Source organism: Cygnus atratus, chromosome 1, assembly GCF_013377495.2.
Source record: "Cygnus atratus isolate AKBS03 ecotype Queensland, Australia chromosome 1, CAtr_DNAZoo_HiC_assembly, whole genome shotgun sequence".
NCBI lineage: Eukaryota > Metazoa > Chordata > Aves > Anseriformes > Anatidae > Cygnus > Cygnus atratus.
In genome coordinates this window covers 74,275,475-74,296,837 of record NC_066362.1, presented here as the reverse complement: position 1 = coordinate 74,296,837, position 21,363 = coordinate 74,275,475, and the positions used below count along the sequence as shown (strand labels likewise).

General features: G+C 42.0%; 1 protein-coding gene across 3 annotated transcripts in view; it reads left to right on the top strand.

Moving 5' to 3' along the window:
* Nucleotides 1-16,698, top strand: part of PARVB (parvin beta) — a 70,997-nt gene extending 54,299 nt beyond the window's left edge. For 2 of the 3 annotated variants that reach the window (XM_035550947.2, XM_050708392.1), the window contains exons 8-13: nt 917-936; nt 5,430-5,491; nt 6,755-6,823; nt 9,155-9,256; nt 12,531-12,603; nt 16,545-16,698. In XM_035550947.2, coding sequence (XP_035406840.1) covers nt 917-936; nt 5,430-5,491; nt 6,755-6,823; nt 9,155-9,256; nt 12,531-12,603; nt 16,545-16,621 — 403 coding nt within the window. In that variant the 3' untranslated portion in view covers nt 16,622-16,698. Of the gene's footprint in view, nt 1-916; nt 937-5,429; nt 5,492-6,754; nt 6,824-9,154; nt 9,257-12,530; nt 12,604-14,864; nt 14,991-16,544 lie in introns of those variants that run through there. The other variant, XM_050708393.1, reaches the window with a different exon arrangement.
* The last annotated feature ends 4,665 nt before the right edge of the window (nt 16,699-21,363 follow it).

Below are 21,363 nucleotides of genomic sequence, written 5' to 3'. Positions count from 1 at the left end.
AATGAGATCATAACATCTATGTGTGGACATTAAAGTTCCATAGTGTTTTTGTAGGATCTACGTTCTGCCTCTGTATTGTGGACCAAAATTCTTCCCTTCTCTCCTGTGCTCTTGAACAGTATAGTTAGCTCATCCTCTCTTTCTGATGTGGTTTGTGAGATGTGATCTGTGGAGTGGGGCTTGGACATTTCTTAGGAAGAAAGATGTTTACAGATACTCCTGTGTGTTTATGCATGTGTTTTATTATGAATGTGTTACTTAATATTATAGAAACGTAGGTTACTGTTTAATGTGTTGCATACCTGCATAGGTACAGGAAATGCAGTAATCAGCAGAAAGCAACATTCATTGAATACTTTTAAAATTCATCTGTGCAAATTGGGGCCTGATTCCTAGCTGGTGAACATCTGCATATGCCTGGTGATGTCACTGGACTGTGTATATAATTCATATGTGGCGGTATTGTTTACATTATATTCATATATGATAGACGTTTTATTTCTTCAGATAAAACAGATTAAAGTGAGATAGGTAGCCTTGCTCTTTCTGAGCTGTGTGGTTTAGCTGCTGTGGTTTCTGCTGACCCTATATGTGGAAACTGTCCACAGAAACATATGTATTCATTCACTCTTCATCATAAAAATAGTTAAACATAAAAAAATCACAATTCTGTATAAAACATAAGTATTCATTTCCATTCATTTCAAATGCATCTCCCTGACATCGCTGGTGGTCTGCTGAGGACATTCCTGCAGCACTGTTGGGTCTGGTCTGCAACATGCTCAGCCTCCTGACATGGGAGGAGTGGTTAGCCCTCGGCATCTTGCAGGAAAAGGCCCATTAAACCAATGGTCTTGTCTTTTGAAAGTGATTATTCATGAACTAACCCAATGTCTTTGAATGCTCTGACTTGCAGGATGATGATGGGAAGATTTGGTAAGTAACAAAGTTGACTGTTTCATTTTTTTTTTAATCTATGTCGGGCACAGAAATCTTGTCTGCTTTCCTTCAGCAGATCAAGACAATGGATTAAGCAATTGCACAGGGTTGGAATGTATTGTGGGGGCAGGTTTTCTTACTCCACACAAATGTGGAGCATAATGAGCAGAACCAGATCATCCAGTGTGCTGCTTTTGCTCCTTAGACTCATCTCTGTTGGTCTGTTTTCATTCATATGTAACAAATAGCAAAAATGCTACACAGGGCAATAATTCCTAGTACCATTGTTAATGGCTTTCAAGCAAAAATCTTTGCAATCCCCAGCAGTAAGTTACACCTTCTTCAGAATGTGACCATTTAATTTATATATAAGTGAACATGTGAAAATTACTTAAGCAAAGGTACATGCTATGAGGTCTAAGAAAGCACTTTTTATCTGTCTACTTTCAGTGACCAGTCCTAATCGCTTTGCAAGGAGTACTGTCTTCTCTCCTCCATGTTCACCAGATTTTAGAGACTTTACCCGCCATAGATCTGGTCTTCTAAACAAAAATTAAGTGTTTAGCGGTGCTTCTGAGAGACTTCTCTTTCTTTCTGTCTTCTCAGACAAAATCTGTGAACACTACCATTTTCCTGCCTTGTAGAATATCTACATTAATATGTAATTAGGTACCTGGAAAATAAGTAATGTGAGGGGGCTAAAAAACATATTTTTAGATACCAAAGGAACTTGGATAATAAATATGTTTATTTAGCAGCAGAGAACTATTAAAATCTACACTAATGCACGCAGCATGGGCAACAAACAGGAGGAGCTGGAAGCCATCGTGCAGCAGGCTAGCTATGACTTGGTTGCCATCACTGAAACGTGGTGGGACCACTCTCATGACTGGAATGCTGCAATGACTGGCTATAGGCTCTTCAGAAGGGACAGGCAGCACAGAAGGGGTGGTGGTGTGGCTCTCTATATTAGAGACTGTTTTGATGTTGTGGAACTCGAGACTGAGACTGGGAATGATAAGGTTGAGTCCCTATGGGTTAGGATCGGCGGGAAGGCCAACAAGGCAAGCATCCTGGTGGGGGTCTGTTATAAACCACCAAACCAGGATGAGGAGATGGACGAGGAGTTCTACAGACAGCTGGCAACAGTTGTGAAATCATCACCTCTTGTCCTCGGGGGGAGTCTTCAACTTCCCTGGAAATGCAATACAGCTCAGAGGAAGCAGTCTAGGAGGTTTCTGGAGAGCGTGGCAGATGGTTTCCTGATGCAGCTGGTTAGTGAGCCTACCAGGGGAGGTGCCCCAGTAGACCTTCTGTTCACAAACAGAGAGGGACTGGTGGGAGATGTGGTGGTCGGGAGCTGTCTTGGGCAGAGTGACCATGAAATGGTAGAGTCCTCTATTCCTGGCGAAGTCAGGAAGGGGATGAGTGAAATTGCTGTCTTGGCCTTCCAGAGGGCAGACTTTGAGCTGTTCAGGACACTGGTTGGCAGAGCCCCTTGGGAGGTAGTTCTGAAGGGCAGAGGAGTCCAGGAAGGCTGGGAACTCCTCAAGAAGGAAATCTTAATGGCTCAGGAGCGGTCTGTCCCCACGTGCCCAAAGATGAGCCGGCGTGGAAGAAGACCGGCCTGGCTGAACAGAGAGTTGTGGCTAGAGCTTAGGAAAAAAGAGAGGGTTTATGATCTTTGGAAAAGAGGGCAGGCCACTCAGAAGGATTATAGGGATGTTGTAAGGATATGCGGGGACAAAATTAGAAAGGCCAAAGCTCATCTGGAGCTCAATCTGGCTACTGCTGTTAAAGACAACAGAAAATGTTTTTATAAATACATTAACACGAAAAGGAGGACTAAGGAGAATCTCCATCCTTTACTGGATGCGGGGGGAAACTTTGTGACAAGAGACGAGGAAAAGGCTGAGGTGCTTAATGCCTTCTTTGCCTCAGTCTTTAGCAGCAAGACCAGTTGTTCTCTGGATACCCAGTACCCTGAGCTGGTGGAAGGGGATGGGGAAGGGAATGTGGCCCTCACAATCCACGAGGAAATGGTTGGTGACCTGCTACAACACTTAGATGTATGCAAGTCGATGGGGCCGGATGGGATCCACCCGAGGGTACTGAGAGAACTGCTGGAAGAACTGGCCAAGCCGCTTTCCATCATTTATCAGCAGTCATGGCTATCAGTGGAGGTCCCAGTCGACTGGCAGCTAGCAAACGTGACACCCATCTACAAGAAGGGCCGGAAGGTAGACCCAGGAAACTATAGGCCTGTTAGTTTGACCTCAGTGCCAGGGAAGCTCTTGGAGCAGATTATCTTGAGTGTCATCATGCGGCACTTGCAGGGCAAGCAGGCGATCAGGCCCAGTCAGCATGGGTTTATGAAAGGCAGGTCCTGCTTGATGAACCTGATCTCCTTCTATGACAAAGCAACACGCTTAGTGGATGAGGGAAAGGCTGTGGATGTGGTCTACCTTGACTTCAGTAAGGCTTTGGACAACGTTTCCCACTGCATTCTCCTCAAGAAACTGGCTGCTCATGGCTTGGACTGGCGTAAGCTTCGTTGGGTTAAAAACTGGTTGGATAGCCAGGCCCAAAGAGTCGTGGTGAATGGAGTTAAATCCAGTTGGAGGCCGGTCACTAGTGGAGTCCCCCAGGGCTCAGTACTGGGGCCAGTTCTCTTTAATATCTTTATCGATGATCTGGATGAGGGGATCGAGTGCACCCTCAGTAAGTTTGCAGACGACACCAAGTTAGGTGCGTGCGTTGATCTGCTCGAGGGTAGGAAGGCTCTGCAGGATGATCTGGATAGGCTGGACCGATGGGCTGAGGTCAACTGTATGAAGTTCAGTAAGGCCAAGTGCCAGGTCCTGCACCTGGGGCGCAACAACCCCAAGCAGTGCTACAGGCTGGGAGATGAGTGGTTGGAAAGCTGCCTGGCAGAGAAGGACCTGGGAGTACTGGTTGATAGTCAGCTGAATATGAGCCAGCAGTGTGCTCAGGTGGCCAAGAAGGCCAACAGCATCCTGGCTTGTATAAGAAACAGTGTGGCCAGGAGGGCTAGGGAGGTGATTGTCCCCCTGTACGTGGCTCTGGTGAGGCCGCACCTCGAGTACTGTGTTCAGTTTTGGGCCCATCGCTACAAGAACGACATCGAGATGCTCGAGCGAGTCCAGAGAAGGGCAACGAAGCTGGTGTGGGGTCTGGAGAACAAGTCTTATGAGGAGCGGCTGAGGGAGCTGGGATTGTTCAGTCTGGAGAAGAGGAGGCTTGGGGGCGACCTTATCGCTCTCTATAAATACCTTAAAGGAGGCTGTAGCGAGGTGGGGATTGGTCTATTCTCCCACGTGCCTGGTGACAGGACAAGGGGGAATGGGCTAAAGTTGTGCCAGGGGAGGTTTAGGTTGGATATGAGGAAGAACTTCTTTACCGAAAGGGTTGTTTGGCATTGGAATGGGCTGCCCAGGGAAGTGGTTGAGTCACCATCCCTGGAGGTCTTTAAAAGACATTTAGATGTAGAGCTTAGTGATCTGGTTTAGTGGAGGAGTTGTTAGTGTTAGGTCAGAGGTTGGACTAGGTGATCTTGGAGGTCTCTTCCAACCTAGACGATTCTGTATAATGTGTTCTGTTCTGTAAATAAAAATAATTTAAGTGCAGAAAAACTGTTAAAGCTATGTTGAAAAATTTAACAGCATAAAACCAGCACACTTCAACAGTGTTTTTGATATATTTTTTAAACACAAATGTAATTGGCTATAATTGGTTATATTTTTAGCTTTTTTCTTGTTTCACCTGATGATGACAGTTCAATTTTAAATATCATCCAAACAACTCAGTATTTGGAAAATTTCAGTCAGCCTTGAAATGCCACTATGTGACACATTGCAGAAATCTTTTCACTTTAGTAGATTTTAAGATTGGATTAGATGTTGTGCAATGGTAAGGCTTAACTGTTCTACAATAACTTAAATCTTTATACTGTATGTAAGCTTTGCTCTTCAGAGAGTGCTGAATCAGGTTTTACTTATATGGTCAGTTTTAAGCTTTGATGAAGTCAGTGGTGCTAAAGGTAGGCTTAAAATTAACTATAGGAGCATCTGATTTTGATGCTGACCAGTGGGCACAAATGTAGCCATGATTGTTTCTGTAGTGCAACAAAACCAGATGATGTTTCAGTGGCTCAGTGATTAGGTTATGATTGAGTCAAAATTTGTTTCATTTTAAGTTTTCTTCCACCTACATTATTTTGTGTAACTATTGTGAATAACAGGAAAGGGCAGTCAATGGACTATATGTTTATTTGCAGTTACTCCTAAAATTCCCAGTGCAGTTTGCTTTGGTGTTTAGTTAGACACCAAAATGGGGTGACAACTTTTAGCTTGAGTCTCTGGCTTTCTGAAACTGGCCCTTAAGCTTGTGACATGTAACCTGCTTCTCATACTTGGCTATTAGAGGTGTATTGATTTTTTTTCTTTTTTTTTTTAATTTTGTAAAACCAGAGCGTGATGCCTTTGATACACTCTTTGATCATGCACCAGACAAACTCAGCGTAGTCAAAAAGGTAAGAAAAATAAAGTAAGATTTCTACATTTTTTTTTCTTTTAGTAGGATATCCAGAAACATCTGGAAATGGCAGAAAATGATTGTGAAGTAATAAAAAGGGTCGCTGTTTCAGAGTCGGGTGATACCTGGATTCATTGGCTTCAGTCAGGCTCTTCTTTGATTGCTCTTGTTTATTGGTACAGGCTCTTCTGTGCAGTGCCGATAGATGCATTGACTCTTAGGTTGCAGCCACACCTTATTTTGGCTGCCCATAAGCAGGATGAAAAGGTTACTGTCCCCAGCCAGCTGCTTGTCCTTTTATCCCTCTCCTGCCAGAGATCAGTGCTTCATGTAACTATATAACTGCCTCAGCAACTGCTCCTTTATCAGATTCAGTCAAAATGGTACAGGTTAGAAAAGCTACTCTGCACAGTATTTGCAGTTATCCAGATCATTCTGGCTGGACAGTTTTACAGACTTTTATATCCCAGGTGCTGTCCTCCAGCAAGGAGGGGCTGGGCTGCAGGGTGACAAATATCTGGTGGTGTCAGAAAGTCTTCTAGAATAGTGTTGCCAAAGCTGATAGAGAATTAAGTTAACTGTATCCGTGTGATAGAAATGTTAACTTTCAACTGTGTGTCTGTCCCCTTGGAAGTGTTTTAAGCAGGCTGACAGATCTCTGCTTCGATATGTTATCACCTGTCTGGCTAAGCAGGATCTTGCATGTCTGTTTCCTGCAGGAATAGAAATATGTAGTACAGATCTGGGTTATATTGCGACTGTCATTTGGAAATTTATAAGCGCACATCACTCCAAGAAGAGAGGTGCGTGCAGAACTGTGCGCTGTTGGTATCTTCTGTTGGGAGTCTTAGCTCAGTGCTGCTGATGCCTTGCTTCCAGGCAGTGGATCTTCTCCAACAACCTGAAGAGAGCAGTGTGGACAGTAACTGCACCTACTGCTGGCTGCATCTTCACAAAGAACTTGCAAAAAAACCAATGTCATCAAGTTTTTTTTCCCCACAAGACAGAAGTATGCTTTCTGTGCTAGAAAAATAACAAGTTATAAGTATGTAATAGCACCACCTGGTGGCTTCCGGCTTATGTTGCAAGAAAAATGATTACTATGCTGTTTTCAGTTTTAAGTACTTACTTACGCCAAAGCAAATAGCACACAGTCATATTTATTAAGCTTAAAAATGCCTTATAAGAGTATGTTAACCCTTTCACATAAGCATTGTCTGTAATTTCTAACATCGCTGGTTCTGGTGTTCTCTTTTTGTAGTCTCTGATCACCTTTGTGAACAAACACTTGAATAAACTGAATTTGGAAGTAACTGAGTTAGAAACCCAGGTAGGAGACTTGGTCTTTTTGTTTGTAATCTAACTGTGTAAATTACAAATGTAGGTCCTCTCCCCATAAAACTGTGTTATAGAATTGTTTATCTTTGGGCATGTTAATTTATAGGATCAGGGCTCTGTCTTTTAAGTAGTAATGACATTGACTGATGTTTGCTTCCCTTACTCATGTTTACATATGCTTCATACTGTTGTTAATTTGCATTGTAAGGTAAAATTCTTGGATATTCATTATGCCTATATTAATGACCGTAGAATATGGCTGGGTCTCTGGGCAGCTTGTCTCCTGGATCAAAGTGGTGTGCTGTAAAGCAGTTGCTGTAGTTATGGGTGGATGGTGGGTTTGTCTTTCTAGCAGTGAGGGTTCATAATGAACCAGTGTGAGCTCTTAAATAGCTGGCAGCCTGGGGCTCTCAGGAGGAGTCGGCACTGGATTGTGCAGTTCATCATAGAAATACCAGTGCTAGCTTTAATCGCATCAAAGAGGGACTGGAAACAATTTTGATGTTGCAGCAAAGGCCTTCGTGTCCTCCTCTTTATCCTGCTGTCTTGTGAGCATGTGAACTCTGCTTGCTTCTCAGCAGTGTGGATTAGCAACTGAGCTCATGTACTGCCGTGGCTTGACTGCCATTGGTATCCAAGTTAGTTTATTTAAAGCTAGCTGAGGTAACTGTCTACCACCACAGTCAGCTCTGTAGGAGTTCCCTCCCTCTAGCACATAACCAGGCATGGAATATGCTTAGAAACCTTAAGCAAGTGTGAAGTGGGTTTAGTTCTTCAGTGAAGTGTCAGTGGGGCTAGTTCTCACTTTGCAGGTCAAATTATGCAATTTTCAGACTGGTTCTTTGGCTGAGTTTTACAAACAGAAACAAATATTCTTTCCAGAGTTCGGTGAGCTGTGGAGAGAAGGTTACCTTATTGTCCTGGGAAAAAAAAAAAAAAAGAAAAAAAAAAGTAGCATCTAGAGAATTATTCCTGGAGTATTGGTAATTGATTTTGAGTCTGACTTGGTTTAGTACCAGTCATCCACTGCTATTTTATAGCTTTGCTGAAATAAATGGGTGACTGGATCTGATTTGTCACAAGAAATTATTGCTTAATGCCTTGGAAGTACCCAGCAATTTACTTTCAAAAAGGTTAGAGAATGTCACATACACCATATCAGGATCACAAGTGAGAATTCTGTTTGAATACATAGCATCAGCCCCCTCCTCCAGCCAGTAAATAGTCTTCCTGTCTGGTAGGGATACTGAACAGTATTGCTGAGAGTATTTAGTATGGTATTTAGTATTTACAGAAACTGTGAACATTCTATTTTGACTTGAAACAATTTATTTTGTGAAGTTAAGCTTTTTACCTATGACAGGGGAGATTTAATTTCAAGTTCAGATTAAGGGCAGTGTATAGAATCCTCAGCACTCACAATTTGAGAAGAGAGATTGTGATTGAAACTGTCATGTACTGTAGTAGTAGGACTGGAAGTATATAATATGGAACAGGGTTTCCCCGGAAGTCTTTTTTTTTTTATTGAAAAAAGCTTTGTTAAATACTGCAGTGAAGTTGGCAAGATTCCTCAAAAAAATAAAATGAGCAAAAGCTCATTTTTAAAATGAACTTTTTAAAAAAGTGAGCAAAAGCAAGAACAGGTATATGTACTTTTACCTCACCCCAGAGTATTCAGTAACCTAATAAATGGAGAACTGGCTGGAGATACAGAAGATTTTTGTTTTGGTCTATGCCTGTTCAGATTGAATACTCAACACCCCTACGGAGTGCAAATTGTATATAACTCCCAGGTGAATTGCTTCTAATTTCTACTGCCTGGAGTTATTTACTATGTATAAGTAATTAAAATATTTGTTGGCACATGCTCTTGAATGGGTTAGTGTTATAGCTAGTGGGCTTGTTTTCTTCAGGAACTGAGGGTAGAGGAAATAATGCTACCATATGTAGGGAGAAAGCCTTGTATCCTGTTTTGTTATTGTTGTTTAAGAACTGAGAAGAAAGCAGCTATAGCAACAGGCTCCTAAAACAAGTCTGATTCAGCTTGCTCAGCTGCACTGATGATTGCAAGGGTATTGGTGAATCCAGGGAGCAGACAAAACAAAGCCCTAAATGCTTGTTACACTTGCTGTCAGTTTCTTGCTATGCCTGAAAGGAGCAGTCAGTGACTTCTGAACTGTCTTACGCCTCTGTGCTAGCAAACAACAGTGGTAGAAATCAACGTGCATAATTTGGTCCAAGTATTCATTGTTCTGCATGTTTATGAATGCTTATTTGAAAACAGATGCTTCCACCTAGAAATGTCACTAGTATTTCTATTTAGTTTGCAGATGGCGTTTATTTGGTTTTGCTCATGGGTCTTCTTGAAGACTATTTTGTTCCACTTCACAACTTCTACTTAACGCCTGAAAGTTTTGATCAAAAGGTGGGTAGAAATTCCAGGTTGTCTTCCTTTTGCTTTATTACCACATGATATTTTCCAATCATTGTGTGCTTTCTCTTTGTGCCCAGTAGATACACTCTTCAGGAGCAGTAGCAAAGGTGCACTGGCTGTGACACTTGATAGTTAATACTACAAAAAGTTGCTTGTGAAATAAATGGGTAAATTCCCCATAGTTAAGCAAGAAAACATCATATGCCACATAAGACTCATGAACATCCAAAAGGAATAAATCAGTAATAAGTGCTTTGTACTGTATAGTACTTTTCATAATCAAAGTGATTTATTAAATTGCAGTACTGCCTGAAGTCTTTTTGTGCTCAGGGATGCTTCATTGTGCTAGACAGTAGAGATGATGCCTGGCATTGCCTAGTGTTTACCACATAAATAGAGAAGAAAGACAAAAGATGAGAGTTGTGAAGCTCCACTTCATCTGCATTTTGTACACTGGGATTGATGTAAAGATAGAGCTTCTTCCTAAGGTCACAAAGTGCCAGTCCTAAAAACTAACCCCTGATCTCATTAGTATCAGTTGCCTAACACCCAATGGTTCTTTTTCTATAGTTTATTTAATGTTCCTAGAAACTAAATATCATTGGTTGATATGTACTTGATAGGCTTGATATGCGGTAGTAGAAGAGGTGCTACATGGGCCATGATCTTTGGTTGAACTAGGATTAAAAATTGTATGTCGAGTGCCCATGTGTTTTGTAGCTGATCTAAAGCCAAGAAGGAGGCCCTAATCCTGCCAGGGAGGGAGCATGCAAAAAGTTGCCTGTCTGAAGTCAGTCTGTGAACACAGACATGTTTTTGTGTCCAGTTCCTGGCAGGGTCATTGCCAACATTGCTGACTTAAATTTGTGACAGAATGTACTAGCTTGTCTTTTTGTTGTTGTTGTTGTCGTTTACTTCTCTTTGGTCAGGAGTGAATGACTTTTTGTCTAACAGTACCTTAGACATAATGAGCTTTGTGGAAAAAGAATGGGTTATTTGAAGTCTTAGATGGTCTTAGTCTTAATCAGGGTATTAGAAATGGAAGGGGACAAAATAAGTGTCTTGCTTTTAGCCATGCACTCATTGCACTGTCCTGTGTCATTCCTAGAATTAGTGATGAGAGTCTTAACACAGCACGTGTGCTTTATTATCATATGCAAAAGTTTGCCTCTTTCTGCACTTGTTCCTGGACATGCATACTTATCTGAGTATATTCAGTACCTGATATTGGAGTAGTCTGAGCCTGGTTGTGCTGGAGTAACGCTTTGGCCCCCTGCTTTTTATTCGGCTAGGTTCTGTAGTGAGGATGATGTAAGTCTAGTGTTGGCTGAACTGGAGCCAGGAGGTGGTTAGGTCAGGAATGGAAGCATTGCAAGAAGTGAGAAGATTGAAAAGGCTTTGTATGGTAAGGGCTGCTTACAATGGTGGGTATTTTGTACAACTTCAGTGTGCCCCTCAGTTCCAGTAATGCTCCCTGAGGGACAGGATTTACCACTGGTACAATAACCCAGCTTTGCCTATGTGGATCATCTCAGCGTTGCAGGAGGAAATTGAGGTGTGCCAAATGAGAGCTGTTACAAACCTAGCCTAATGCGTTGAGCCTGCTGATTCTATGGGTCATATAGCATTTGTTGACTTCCTCGGTAGGTGACTAGTTGCTATGTGGGAGCTTAAAGAGGTTCTCTGAAGGCAGACTCTGGCAAGAGAGCTTCATTAGGTGTTACAATTGTGGACAGGATGGGGATTAGTTCATTTAGAATGTTGTATACTGTACATGAACTTGATAGAGCAGTGGGAACATGTTTGTCTATTGTCTTCTAAACAAGCTCGCCTTTATAGCTTTCTCTTGCTTTTTTATCCCAATAGCTTGAGTTTTCTGCCTTTTAGAAATGCAGGATGCTGAGTCATAGCCAGTACTGGTTCAATCAAGATTTTGTTGTTAATAGTTTAAGTTCATAATAATTATCCAGTATTCCTGAAGTAATGTGGTTTTGTGTGGAGACTTTGCCTTGAGGAAAGGGAATTTGTAAATCAAAGTAAGAGTTTAGGCACTGTGTTTTGGGAAGGGAAAAAATATCTTCATCTGGAGGATGATTGTTTTTGTCCCAGTGAATGAGGGGAAACTGAAGCAGGTAAAAAGAGATTAATAAAGTCCTGAGCAATAAGTGCCAGTGAAGGGGGCCTTCCTTCCTCGTTGCAGGGAGCTTTGTATGCTAAAGTCCCTGATTTCCAAGATGAGTAGCTTTAATTAAATCTCTTCCTCTTGCTATGTATTTCAGAACTGTCATTTGCAGAGACAAAACTGCACAGAATTCATAATCCAAATTACCTTGCTTAAATTTCATTAAGCATGACTCAGAAAGCTTCTGTGCAGATCTCTCTAAGCTATACAGTTCCCTCCTCATTAATGTTTTCTTTTAGTCTCACCTCTTTTTTTCATTTTTCCTTTTTGTCTGTTTTCTTTTCTTTGACTTTATGTTCATGTGTGGTCCTTGGAGGCTTGCTCAGGGAGCTGTCTCCTTTTCTGCACAGTTGTGCCTAGATTGTTTTGCAAGTTCACTGCACAGTCTGCCTAGCAACTGTCACCACGAACCATTTCACTTACCTTCATTTGAGAAATCTGATTTGAATTTTATCTCTTTTCAATCAGAGGAAGCTAAAGTACTAAGATGCCTCGCTCCCTGATGGTGTGATGTTTGCATTGCTTAGTATACAGCTGATAATGCAGAAAAGAGTAATATTAATTGAAAATACTTAGTTTAGTGTCCTTATTTCTGACACACCCATGTGTATTTTGTCATCTCTGTTCAGTTGTGTCACTTCTGTTAACATTGCTTGTTGCCAGGACTGCAACAGATCTCTTGCTTTGTAGTTGGAAATGCTGAACTTTGGGTACAAGCAGAAAGATCTCTGCAAAATGCAGCTCTGTTCCAGTTGTTACTGGGAGCTCTCAGGCCTGTGCTGTAGAGACTGAGATCAAGGCTCACTGGGCTTTTTTTTGGTATTTTTTTACACTTGGAAATTTGAAATTACTTCCTGTGTATCAAAAAATCAATATTTGCCCTATAATGATACAAGCTTTAATTTCTTAGTCCCTCAAAAGTACTTTCAGTCATGCACAAACATGTAGATGTCTTTTATTGATTTAAATGGAATTGTCATTTCATATTCCAGTGTAGAGAGAACAAAGCATTTTTTTTAATTTCATAAAAGGTTTTATAATGCCTGTATAACTTGAGGGTTCTAAACAGTTTTCCTTTTTCAGGTCCACAATGTTTCCTTTGCTTTCGAGCTGATGCAAGATGGAGGACTCAAAAAACCAAAAGCTCGTCCTGAAGGTACGGTTGTGACACGTGGCTTTAAACCATATATAAATACATAATAGCAGGTGCAATTCAAGTACAACTGCATTCAAGATAACAGGGCAGTATTAAAAGGTGGAGCTATAAATGTGCACCTTGACAGTTTTCCAAAGGATTCATTGTCTGCGTCTGGGGTATATATTTACCTCTGTTTCTTGTCTGGAATAGGTTTACTGAGGTGTGCACATCTAGTTTTAGTGAATGATTCAGAAGCTGTTCAGTGCTATATTATACATTTTCCATGGTATTCTCGATCACAGTCCAAGCAGGGAGCTTTGCATGGTCTAATTGTCATAATTGTTGCTCTGATTGTCAAACTGTTGCTTACGCTAGGGATAAAAAGAGGAATTAAAACTTTCTGACTGCTAATTTTTATTCCTAGAGTTACAAACTATTATATGTATTAGAGGCTTCTACAGAACAAAGTGAAAAATGAGGAGACCCCAAGAAATGTTCAGTCTGACTTAAAATAAGACAAATTGGTGATAGCAAATAGATTAACGAATAGTGGAGTTGGTCGTTGTGGTTAAAAAAAGACAAAAAACAATATTAAGTGAATACGTATCCTGTCAGAGTGCTGTTCTTTTAAATTTGGGGATGAAAAGTGCTCCTGAAAAAGAATTCAATGAAGCAAGACACTAACTTGGAGTTGAGTCAGTAGCTGTGTGAGGAAGACAGGGAAAGTGGAAAAATATGAATGCAGGATTGGGAAAGTAAGGTTTTTGAGTGGAAGGGTTAAAAAGATGACAAAAAGAAACCAGGTAAGCTAGATAAGCCTGTCTCCGGAGAAAGATTTTGTTAAAAACCTAGAAGATAACTTGTCTAATTGAAAGCTTGCCCCCCCACCCTTTTTTTTGGATTATATTTTCATCAGTTGTTCTACAGAGGAAATTACGTTCTTGTAAGTCTGTCTTATATCCTTACCCTATCATGACTGGTATTCTACCATAGCAGACTTTTTGTTTGCTCCAGACAAGGTGTGTAGATTCAGTAGGCAGCAGAATGTGTTTAAGTGTTTTTCTGACTGAAAATTTAATTACTGATATAAGTCAGAGCCAAATTAGCTCAATGAATTCCTTTTTTGCTGCTGCAGGCTTTGTGTGTATTCCTTTCTCATCTGTCTGTGTACCCCTTCTGATTAGCAGTGGTTCACAGCTGTTAGTGAGTATGCTTGTGTGTGTGGCTGGAATTTCCTGTAAAACTGACTGTTCTTGAAGAGCTCCTCCACTGGGCGAGACAATAACGTATTGGGCTCTGCTTGTCACTGTACTTTTATCAAATCCTCTGTAGGATCAGGATCTTGATAGTACAGTCATGTAGTACATGACTGCTGGAGATTAGTAGGAGTCAGCTGTATATGCCTCCTGCAGCATTGTGAGGGTGGACGGACAGTGTCTGCCCAGCACAGTGTCACTGGTCTGGGCCCCCTTCCAGCTCCTGCTTGTGCCCCAGCTGAACCCTTAGCTTTTGCAGCAGCTCTTTGCTGCCACTTAATCGCAGCACATCTTAGCATGTGCCCTGGTTTCTGTGCTTCTAGCTATGTTTCTGTTCTACCCTCTAGATTTCTATTTCTCACCATTAGCACCTTGATCTTGGTTTATATCATAGGCAGTTCCTGCCTCTGAAGCTGGATGTCAGCCAGAGGCAAGAACTGAACCCCACCAGGCTTGATCACACCTCTTCATGCCATGGCAGCTGAGATGGGGGTTAACAGTGGCTGAGGGAAAAGACCCACCTCGCTTTCAGTGGAAGACTGAAGATGTGTGGCATGGGGAGAAGAAAAACAATTAGAAGGAGGGGGGCAGATTCCCTAAAAATCTCTGACCACTACATTCTCACTTAAGGCTGACTATTGGGGCCTTATTTGTTTTTATTTTTATTTTTTTGGGGGGCATTTTTTGTAGTGCCAGGAATGTTTCATTTAGCTGTTTTGCAAACAAAAGAGGCTGCCAGCATCCCTGGTCAAATCTGCTGATAGATGTCCCTTAGAATCATAGAACCATTAAGGTTGGAAAAGACCTCCAAGATCATCTGGTTGAGCTGTTCCCCTACCACCACTATCACCCAATAAACCATGTCCCTAAGTACCACATCCAGACTTTCCTTAAACAACCCCAGGGGCGGTGACTGCAGATACTTGCCTTGATTTGCCAGCTTTATAAGTGCATGGCTGTTGCAAGATGTTGTTTCTCATTTGGGAATGGTTAAATTTATGTATACATTTTAAATCCATTCAGAGGGAACTGGGTTTTGATGCAGAGGAAGCAATGATTGATTCTGCTCATGTCTCACTGGGAATGGTATGGTAGTAAGCAGCTTTCCGTGATACCTGGAAAACTTAGAAACATATTTCATATATCCAGGTAAGATCTCTCTTTTTTTCAGGATGTATTACTTCACAGCAGTTAGGATCTTACATTTCTTTAGGACAGCAGAAGATTCTTTTGCAAATGCAAAATACAAAATCATAAGTAAGTTAGGTGAAACAATACGTGCAAAAAGTTCGAGAGGTTATTGAAAATACCAGATGGAAGTGTGGAGGTTATAGACTGTTATCCAGTATGGGGTGGGGGGGAAGGGTGGGGAGGTCCTGGCACTGATTCTTCAAAACAGGCAGTAGGTGTTTCCCCCGGGCCTCGCATTAATTGCACTCAGTCTTTAGAATCATAGAATATCCCGAGTTGGAAGGGACCCATAAGGATCATCAAGTCCAACCCCTGGCACCGCACAGGTCTACCCAAAAGTTTAGACCATGTGACTAAGTGCACAGTCCAATCACTTCTTAAATTCAGACAGGCTTGGTGCAGTGACTACTTCCCTGGGGAGCCTGTTCCAGTGTGCAACCACTCTCTCGGTGAAGAACCTCTTCCTGATGTCCAGCCTAAACTTCCCCTGCCTCAGCTTAACACCATTCCCGCGAGTCCTATCACTGGTGATAACAGAGAATAGGTCACCTGCCTCTCCACTCCCCCTCGCAAGGAAGTTGTAGACTGCGGTGAGGTCCCCCCTCAGCCTCCTCTTCTCCAGGCTGAACAGGCCCAGTGACCTCAGCCGCTCCTCATATGTCTTCCCCTCTAGGCCCTTCACCATCTTCGTCACCCTCCTCTGGACGCTCTCCAACAGTTTAAACTTTACTGTTTGCTGTCTTCCTCGTTCCATGTGTGACTGTTCCATAGATATTTTTTCCTGTGTATCTTCGCTTCCTCTTCTGCTTCCTTTTTTTATGTATTTCACCCAACCTTTCTTTTCACCTCTTCAGCCTTCTTTGTGCTATGCCCACCCCTACCCCGATGTCCCTGGATTACATGTTTGTGGCATTTCCTGGCATTTTTTAGAGTAATGGGATAGGAGGTGCTAGCAGAAAAACTTTACTTGAGAACTGTTCCAGAATTGTTCTCTGGCCTAGCATGGTAAGAAAAGACATTAGATAACAGAAAGCTTCTGGTCTGTTGAGAGAATTTAAGCTTTGTTTATTTGTGTAGTGTATCCCTGCAGAGTTGTGGGTGTATGAGGTTCAGGATCTACTATGATGTGCGTGGCTACTTTGCTTCTTCTCTGGCCAGCAAAGTCATTGGTGAAAACTCAGAAGATACTCTACCAATGATGTTGCCAGAAGGTGGCATTTCCCAGAGGCTTTATCCCAGGTTTCAGGCAGAAGCAGGCCTTCTCTGTAACCAGTATTAGATGAGGAAGGGAATTATCTTTCTTACATTTCCCAGAGAAGTTAGCTGTGATTGTAATATCATGAGGGTGTTTTGAAGTGCATCATGCATAACATGTAAAAAGCTTGGCTTATGGAGATCAGAACATTTTTGTAGCTGTTCCTACAGGCTCAGAGATGTGAGGACTTTTGTTCCTTTGAGGGTAAATGGTGGAGAACAAAAAGCAAATTAAGAATTTCTCCTTTTCTTCCACAGATGTTGTCAATTTGGATCTGAAGTCTACCCTCAGAGTTCTATACAATCTGTTCACAAAATACAAGAATGTGGAATGATCCTGGAATCTGCTGAGGTCTTCATCATACCAGCCTCCTTAGGCAAAAAATACAATAAAAATACCCTCTGCACACTCCCTTTGTGCCTTATGCTATACTTCATGCATTCTTTCTACAGTTGATGTGGTCTCTCTATAGCTGTTTGTATGACAATCCCACTAAAAATAATGCACATGTACTCTCTAGGTCACTTGAAAATGTGTAGATATTTCACACTTTTACCAGAAGATACTGTTGGGTCTGATTTGTTATGATCAACAAATGTTCTTTTGATAAAAGAAATATACCACTAACTACTTAAATAAGCAGGGACAACATGAGAACTTACTAATGTCTGTCTGTAGACTCTGATTTTATAATAACCTTTCTTTAGCAAACTTCTTGGTTACCATTACCATTTCAAGATTTTCCAGGCTTAAGCATTAGCGATAGAAAATCAGCATTGGAATTTATTTAGAAGTTGAGCCTTTTCTTTTAAATAAGGTTTTGTATGTTCTGTTGGGTGGGTGGGGTCAAGGGGAATTACAGGCACTGTCTGAAGCTACATGACAAAAGCTTCAGTTTTTATGTTCAATTTTGGTGTTGTTGGCAAATTTGCTCAAAACACCTTCTAGTCCTACATCCAAATCATTTATAAAAACATTGAAGAGGACTGGCCCTAAAATGGAGCCTTGAGGGACCCCACTAGTGACCATCCGCCATCCTGATGTGGCCCCATTTACCACAAACCTTTGAGCCCTGCCCGTCAGCCAATTGCTCACCCATCGGATGATGTTTTTGTTTAGCTGTATGCTGGACATTTTGTCCAGTAGGATCCTATGGGAAACCGTGTCAAAAGCTTTGCTGAAGTCCAAAAAGATCACATCAGCTGGTTTCCCTTGGTTGACTAGATGGGTGATCTTATCGTAAAAAGAAATCAAATTTGTTAGGCAGGACCTACCCCTCATGAACCCATGTTGGCTGGGACCAATGACTGCATTGTCCCCCAGGTGCGCTTCAATAACTTCAAGGATCATCTTCTCCATAATTTTACCAGGCACTGACGTGAGACTGACAGGCCTGTAATTGCTAGGGTCTTCTTTCTTACCCTTCTTGAAAACTGGCACAACATTTGCCAGCTTCCAGTCCAATGGGACCTCTCCAGATTCCCAAGATCGTTGAAAAATAATTGAGAGAGGTCCCACGATGACGCCAGCCAGCTCTTTAAGCACCCTGGGATGAATCCCATCGGGACCCATGGACTTGTATGGATCCAGGTGGAGCAGCAAATCCCGCACACGTTCAGGGTCGGTTGGGAATTTGTCATTCCCACCGTCATGGTCCTCCAGCTCAGGGTACCCTGGGTCCCGAAGCCCAACATCAGGGTTGAAGACGGAGGCGAAGAAGGCGTTAAACGTCTCTGCTTTGCCTATGTCATTGTCTGTGAGGAGACCTTCCCTATCAAGTATCGGACCTATGTTTTCTTTGGTTCTCCTTTTTCTGTTCACATATCTAAAAAAACCTTTTTTATTGTCTCCCACAGACATGGCCAGCTTCAACTCTAGTTGGGCTTTGGCCACGTGAATTTTCTCCCTACAAACACGAACAGCATCCCTGTATTCCTTCCTCGTCGCCTGACCCTCCTTCCAGCAGCCGTACACTTTCTTTTTTTGCCTAAGCTCCAGTAGAAGATCCCTGGTCAGCCAGGCCGGCCTTCTGTCCCGCCTGCCTGACTTCCGATGTTTCGGAATTGCCTGAGCTTGTGCTTTTAGGAGGCAGTGCTTAAAGATTGACCAGCACTGGTGGACTCCAATGCCTTCAAAAGCAGTTTCCCAGGGGACCTTGCTGACTAGTTCCTTGAGCAGCCTGAAGGCCAAAGCAAAGGTGAAAGGAACCAACCCAAAGGTGAAAGGAAGTTTCCTTTTTTTTTTTTTCCCCTGAAAAAATTCAGGCCCGTCGCTCCTGTGAGGCTCTGTGGGAATCATTGCTTGTTTGTACTTAGGAGGAAGCTGACCTCTTGCTGTTTATACAGTGCCTAGTACAATAGGACTTGAATTTCAGATGAGGCCCTTAGACTCTACCACGGTGCTTGCATTTATTACAGAGGAGTCTTGCAGAGGCACTAAGGCCAGGTGGGTCAGCTCTACTGGCTAGTTAATGAGATTGGTCTAACTTTTGTGCTGTGAAATAGGTGTATCATGAGGCTGGGAAATGATTGAACCAAAGGGTCTCTCAAACTTTTTTGTTTAATGCAATGTACTTGTGGGAAACAAGTCTGTTAAAGAGCTCTTATTCCACCTACCTCCCTTCAGCTGATGTGGAAGTGCCAGTGCTATTTATATTCTCTGAGATGTTGGCAAAGACCTCCAGAGAGTCTAGTTTTAAAATTACTGGCAGTATTAATATCAAAAGCAAACAGAAATTAACAAGAGGAGATTGATTAGAGCAGTTTGGGTTTGGGAGAAGGAATGGCTATTTCTGAGATGGAAATTTATAGCTGATATTTAATTGCCTGTGAGCAGATGTGAACATAACACATTTTAAGAGTCTGTATTTTGTTCAATTAGGTGTTTCTGGTCACTATGCAGAAACCCAAATCCCTCCTCTGCAACCTGAGGCATGGGTCCCTGCTAGCATTCCTTATATTAATATTCCAGTCAGTCGAGACTGCAGGCTTGATGCATTGGACAGGCTGGGGGCAGGTGTCGTCTTGTGGGTTGTGTTATGTTTTTAAGTCTATTGGTAAATGTTGCACGTGGAAAATGCATTGTTCATTCCCTAGCTCCTTGCTGTCAAGCCAGGTCACTCTTAGATGCTGTCTTTATTGCTAACCGGGCTGGGAGGGGAATGGATTTAACTGAACGGGAGCTTCATCCCAGGCAGTCCAGTTTACAGGAAAAGCAATAAAGGTAAAGCCATCTCTGAACACCTGTTTTTGGCATGACTTTGTTACATAGCCGTGATACTTACTCTCAAAAGGTAACTGAATGGTAAGAATGTTATTCATGAACTCTGCATACTGAAATTTTAGATATATTCCGCGAGGTACCAGTGGGTAGATCTGAATCTGGTTGAGTTCATCAGGAATTCTGAATGCTTTGCAGTGTTAAAGATTCCATGTTTCTGAGTACTTAATAAATGTCTGTCTTTTCAAGCCCATACAGCTTTGCCTGTTAGGTGTATCTGCTTGACATACTCAGTTCCAGTAAGCTGTATTACCACAGAAGAAGCCCAGATATTATTCAGCTGCATCCTGTTTCTCAGGCTGAAAAAGCAGCAATGGCAGATTTTCTTTGATCAGTTTAAACCTTAAAGAGCTTCTCACACCTCCTACCCCAACCCTTGTGCTTTCAGTATGAACGTATTTTTTAAGAATCTTTTTTACTGTTTTTAACAGTGTTTACTCTGGATTTCATACTAAAAACTAGCCTTTCAGATAAAATTCTGGACTTGTCATATGTTGGACACATCCAGCTTTGTGATGAGTTGTGTACTGTAAGCAAGTTACAATGCAATGCTATGTTTGCTAGAGATCACAGTAGGAGTGTTGTGCATGGTTTACGACAATTGTACTATTTATTCAAATAAATAAATGATGATCACTTGATTTTCTACATCTTTTTTTGTCTGAATGGACAAGTCAGCAGGAAGAACTTTTGAAAGATGGGCTGCAGCTGTCTTCTTCATCAAGGGGGGTCCTAGATACATGGTGATCCATGTAGACCTAGCAAAGCAGCGCTCTCAGGCTTTGGTACAGGTGATGCGCAGGCAAACCAAATGTGTCCGACTCATATGTAGGTTTCATCAGCTGGTTTTTTGGTATTTCCCTGCCACTGGACATGATCAAGTTGTTCACCTTCTCCCTTCCATAGGAGAAAAATGAATTACACCCTCTAATACCTTTAGAAGGCTCAGGGCCAAGTTCTGCAGCCATGCAGGAGGGAGGCTGAAGTCCTGTATGTGTCTGCAGAGCACTTGCGAAGCCAGAAGCACAACCAAGAGTGGCATGACATCGAAAACGCCTGTATTCTTGCTCTGGTATAAAGGGAACAGAGAGTGGCTCCCTTATAAAGCAAGGCCATGTGGGAGAACAGGAAAATGCATTATCAGAACTTGTTATTAGTGGGAGTACTGCTGATTCCTTGAATTGTTCTTCAGTTGTTATTTCTATATGAGGGCCAGGTGTATGGGGGTGTGTGCATATGAGGTGTGCTTTGGGAGCGTACAGAGTTTTGTGGGGGGAGATGGGCATGAAACCAAATGCAGCTCTGGTACAGAATTTACTAGTGTTGTACTACAGAAGACTGGCTACTTCATGCACTTCTGACAATATTTTGGAGGAAAAAAGTGCCTGTCTACCATGTGTGCTTGAGACTGCTGTTCTTTTAGTATTGTCACATTGTATTGTGAATGAGGAAAGAAACAAGATGAATTGCTAGTTGAAGCACTGAGAGACCTAGTAATTAGAGATCAATTTCCCAATTTTTAATTCTTCGTATTTCCTCTGCCTGCTGGTATGAAACTGGATTTGTCTAAAGGTTGCAACAGCATCTCCAACTGTACCTTCTTTTTGGTTTTGCTCTCTACATTTCTGGGCTGTGGCAGGCACTCCTGCATAAATAAGAAGGTACTCTAGGTCTTTTCTGATTTGCTGTAATGTTGTGCTTATCTGCTTAGAAAATACAGTTAAGTTTTCACTTTGACCTTTAGATGAAAGATTTGGGATTACATTCTCAGTCACTAGGAATTCATGGCAGCTGGAA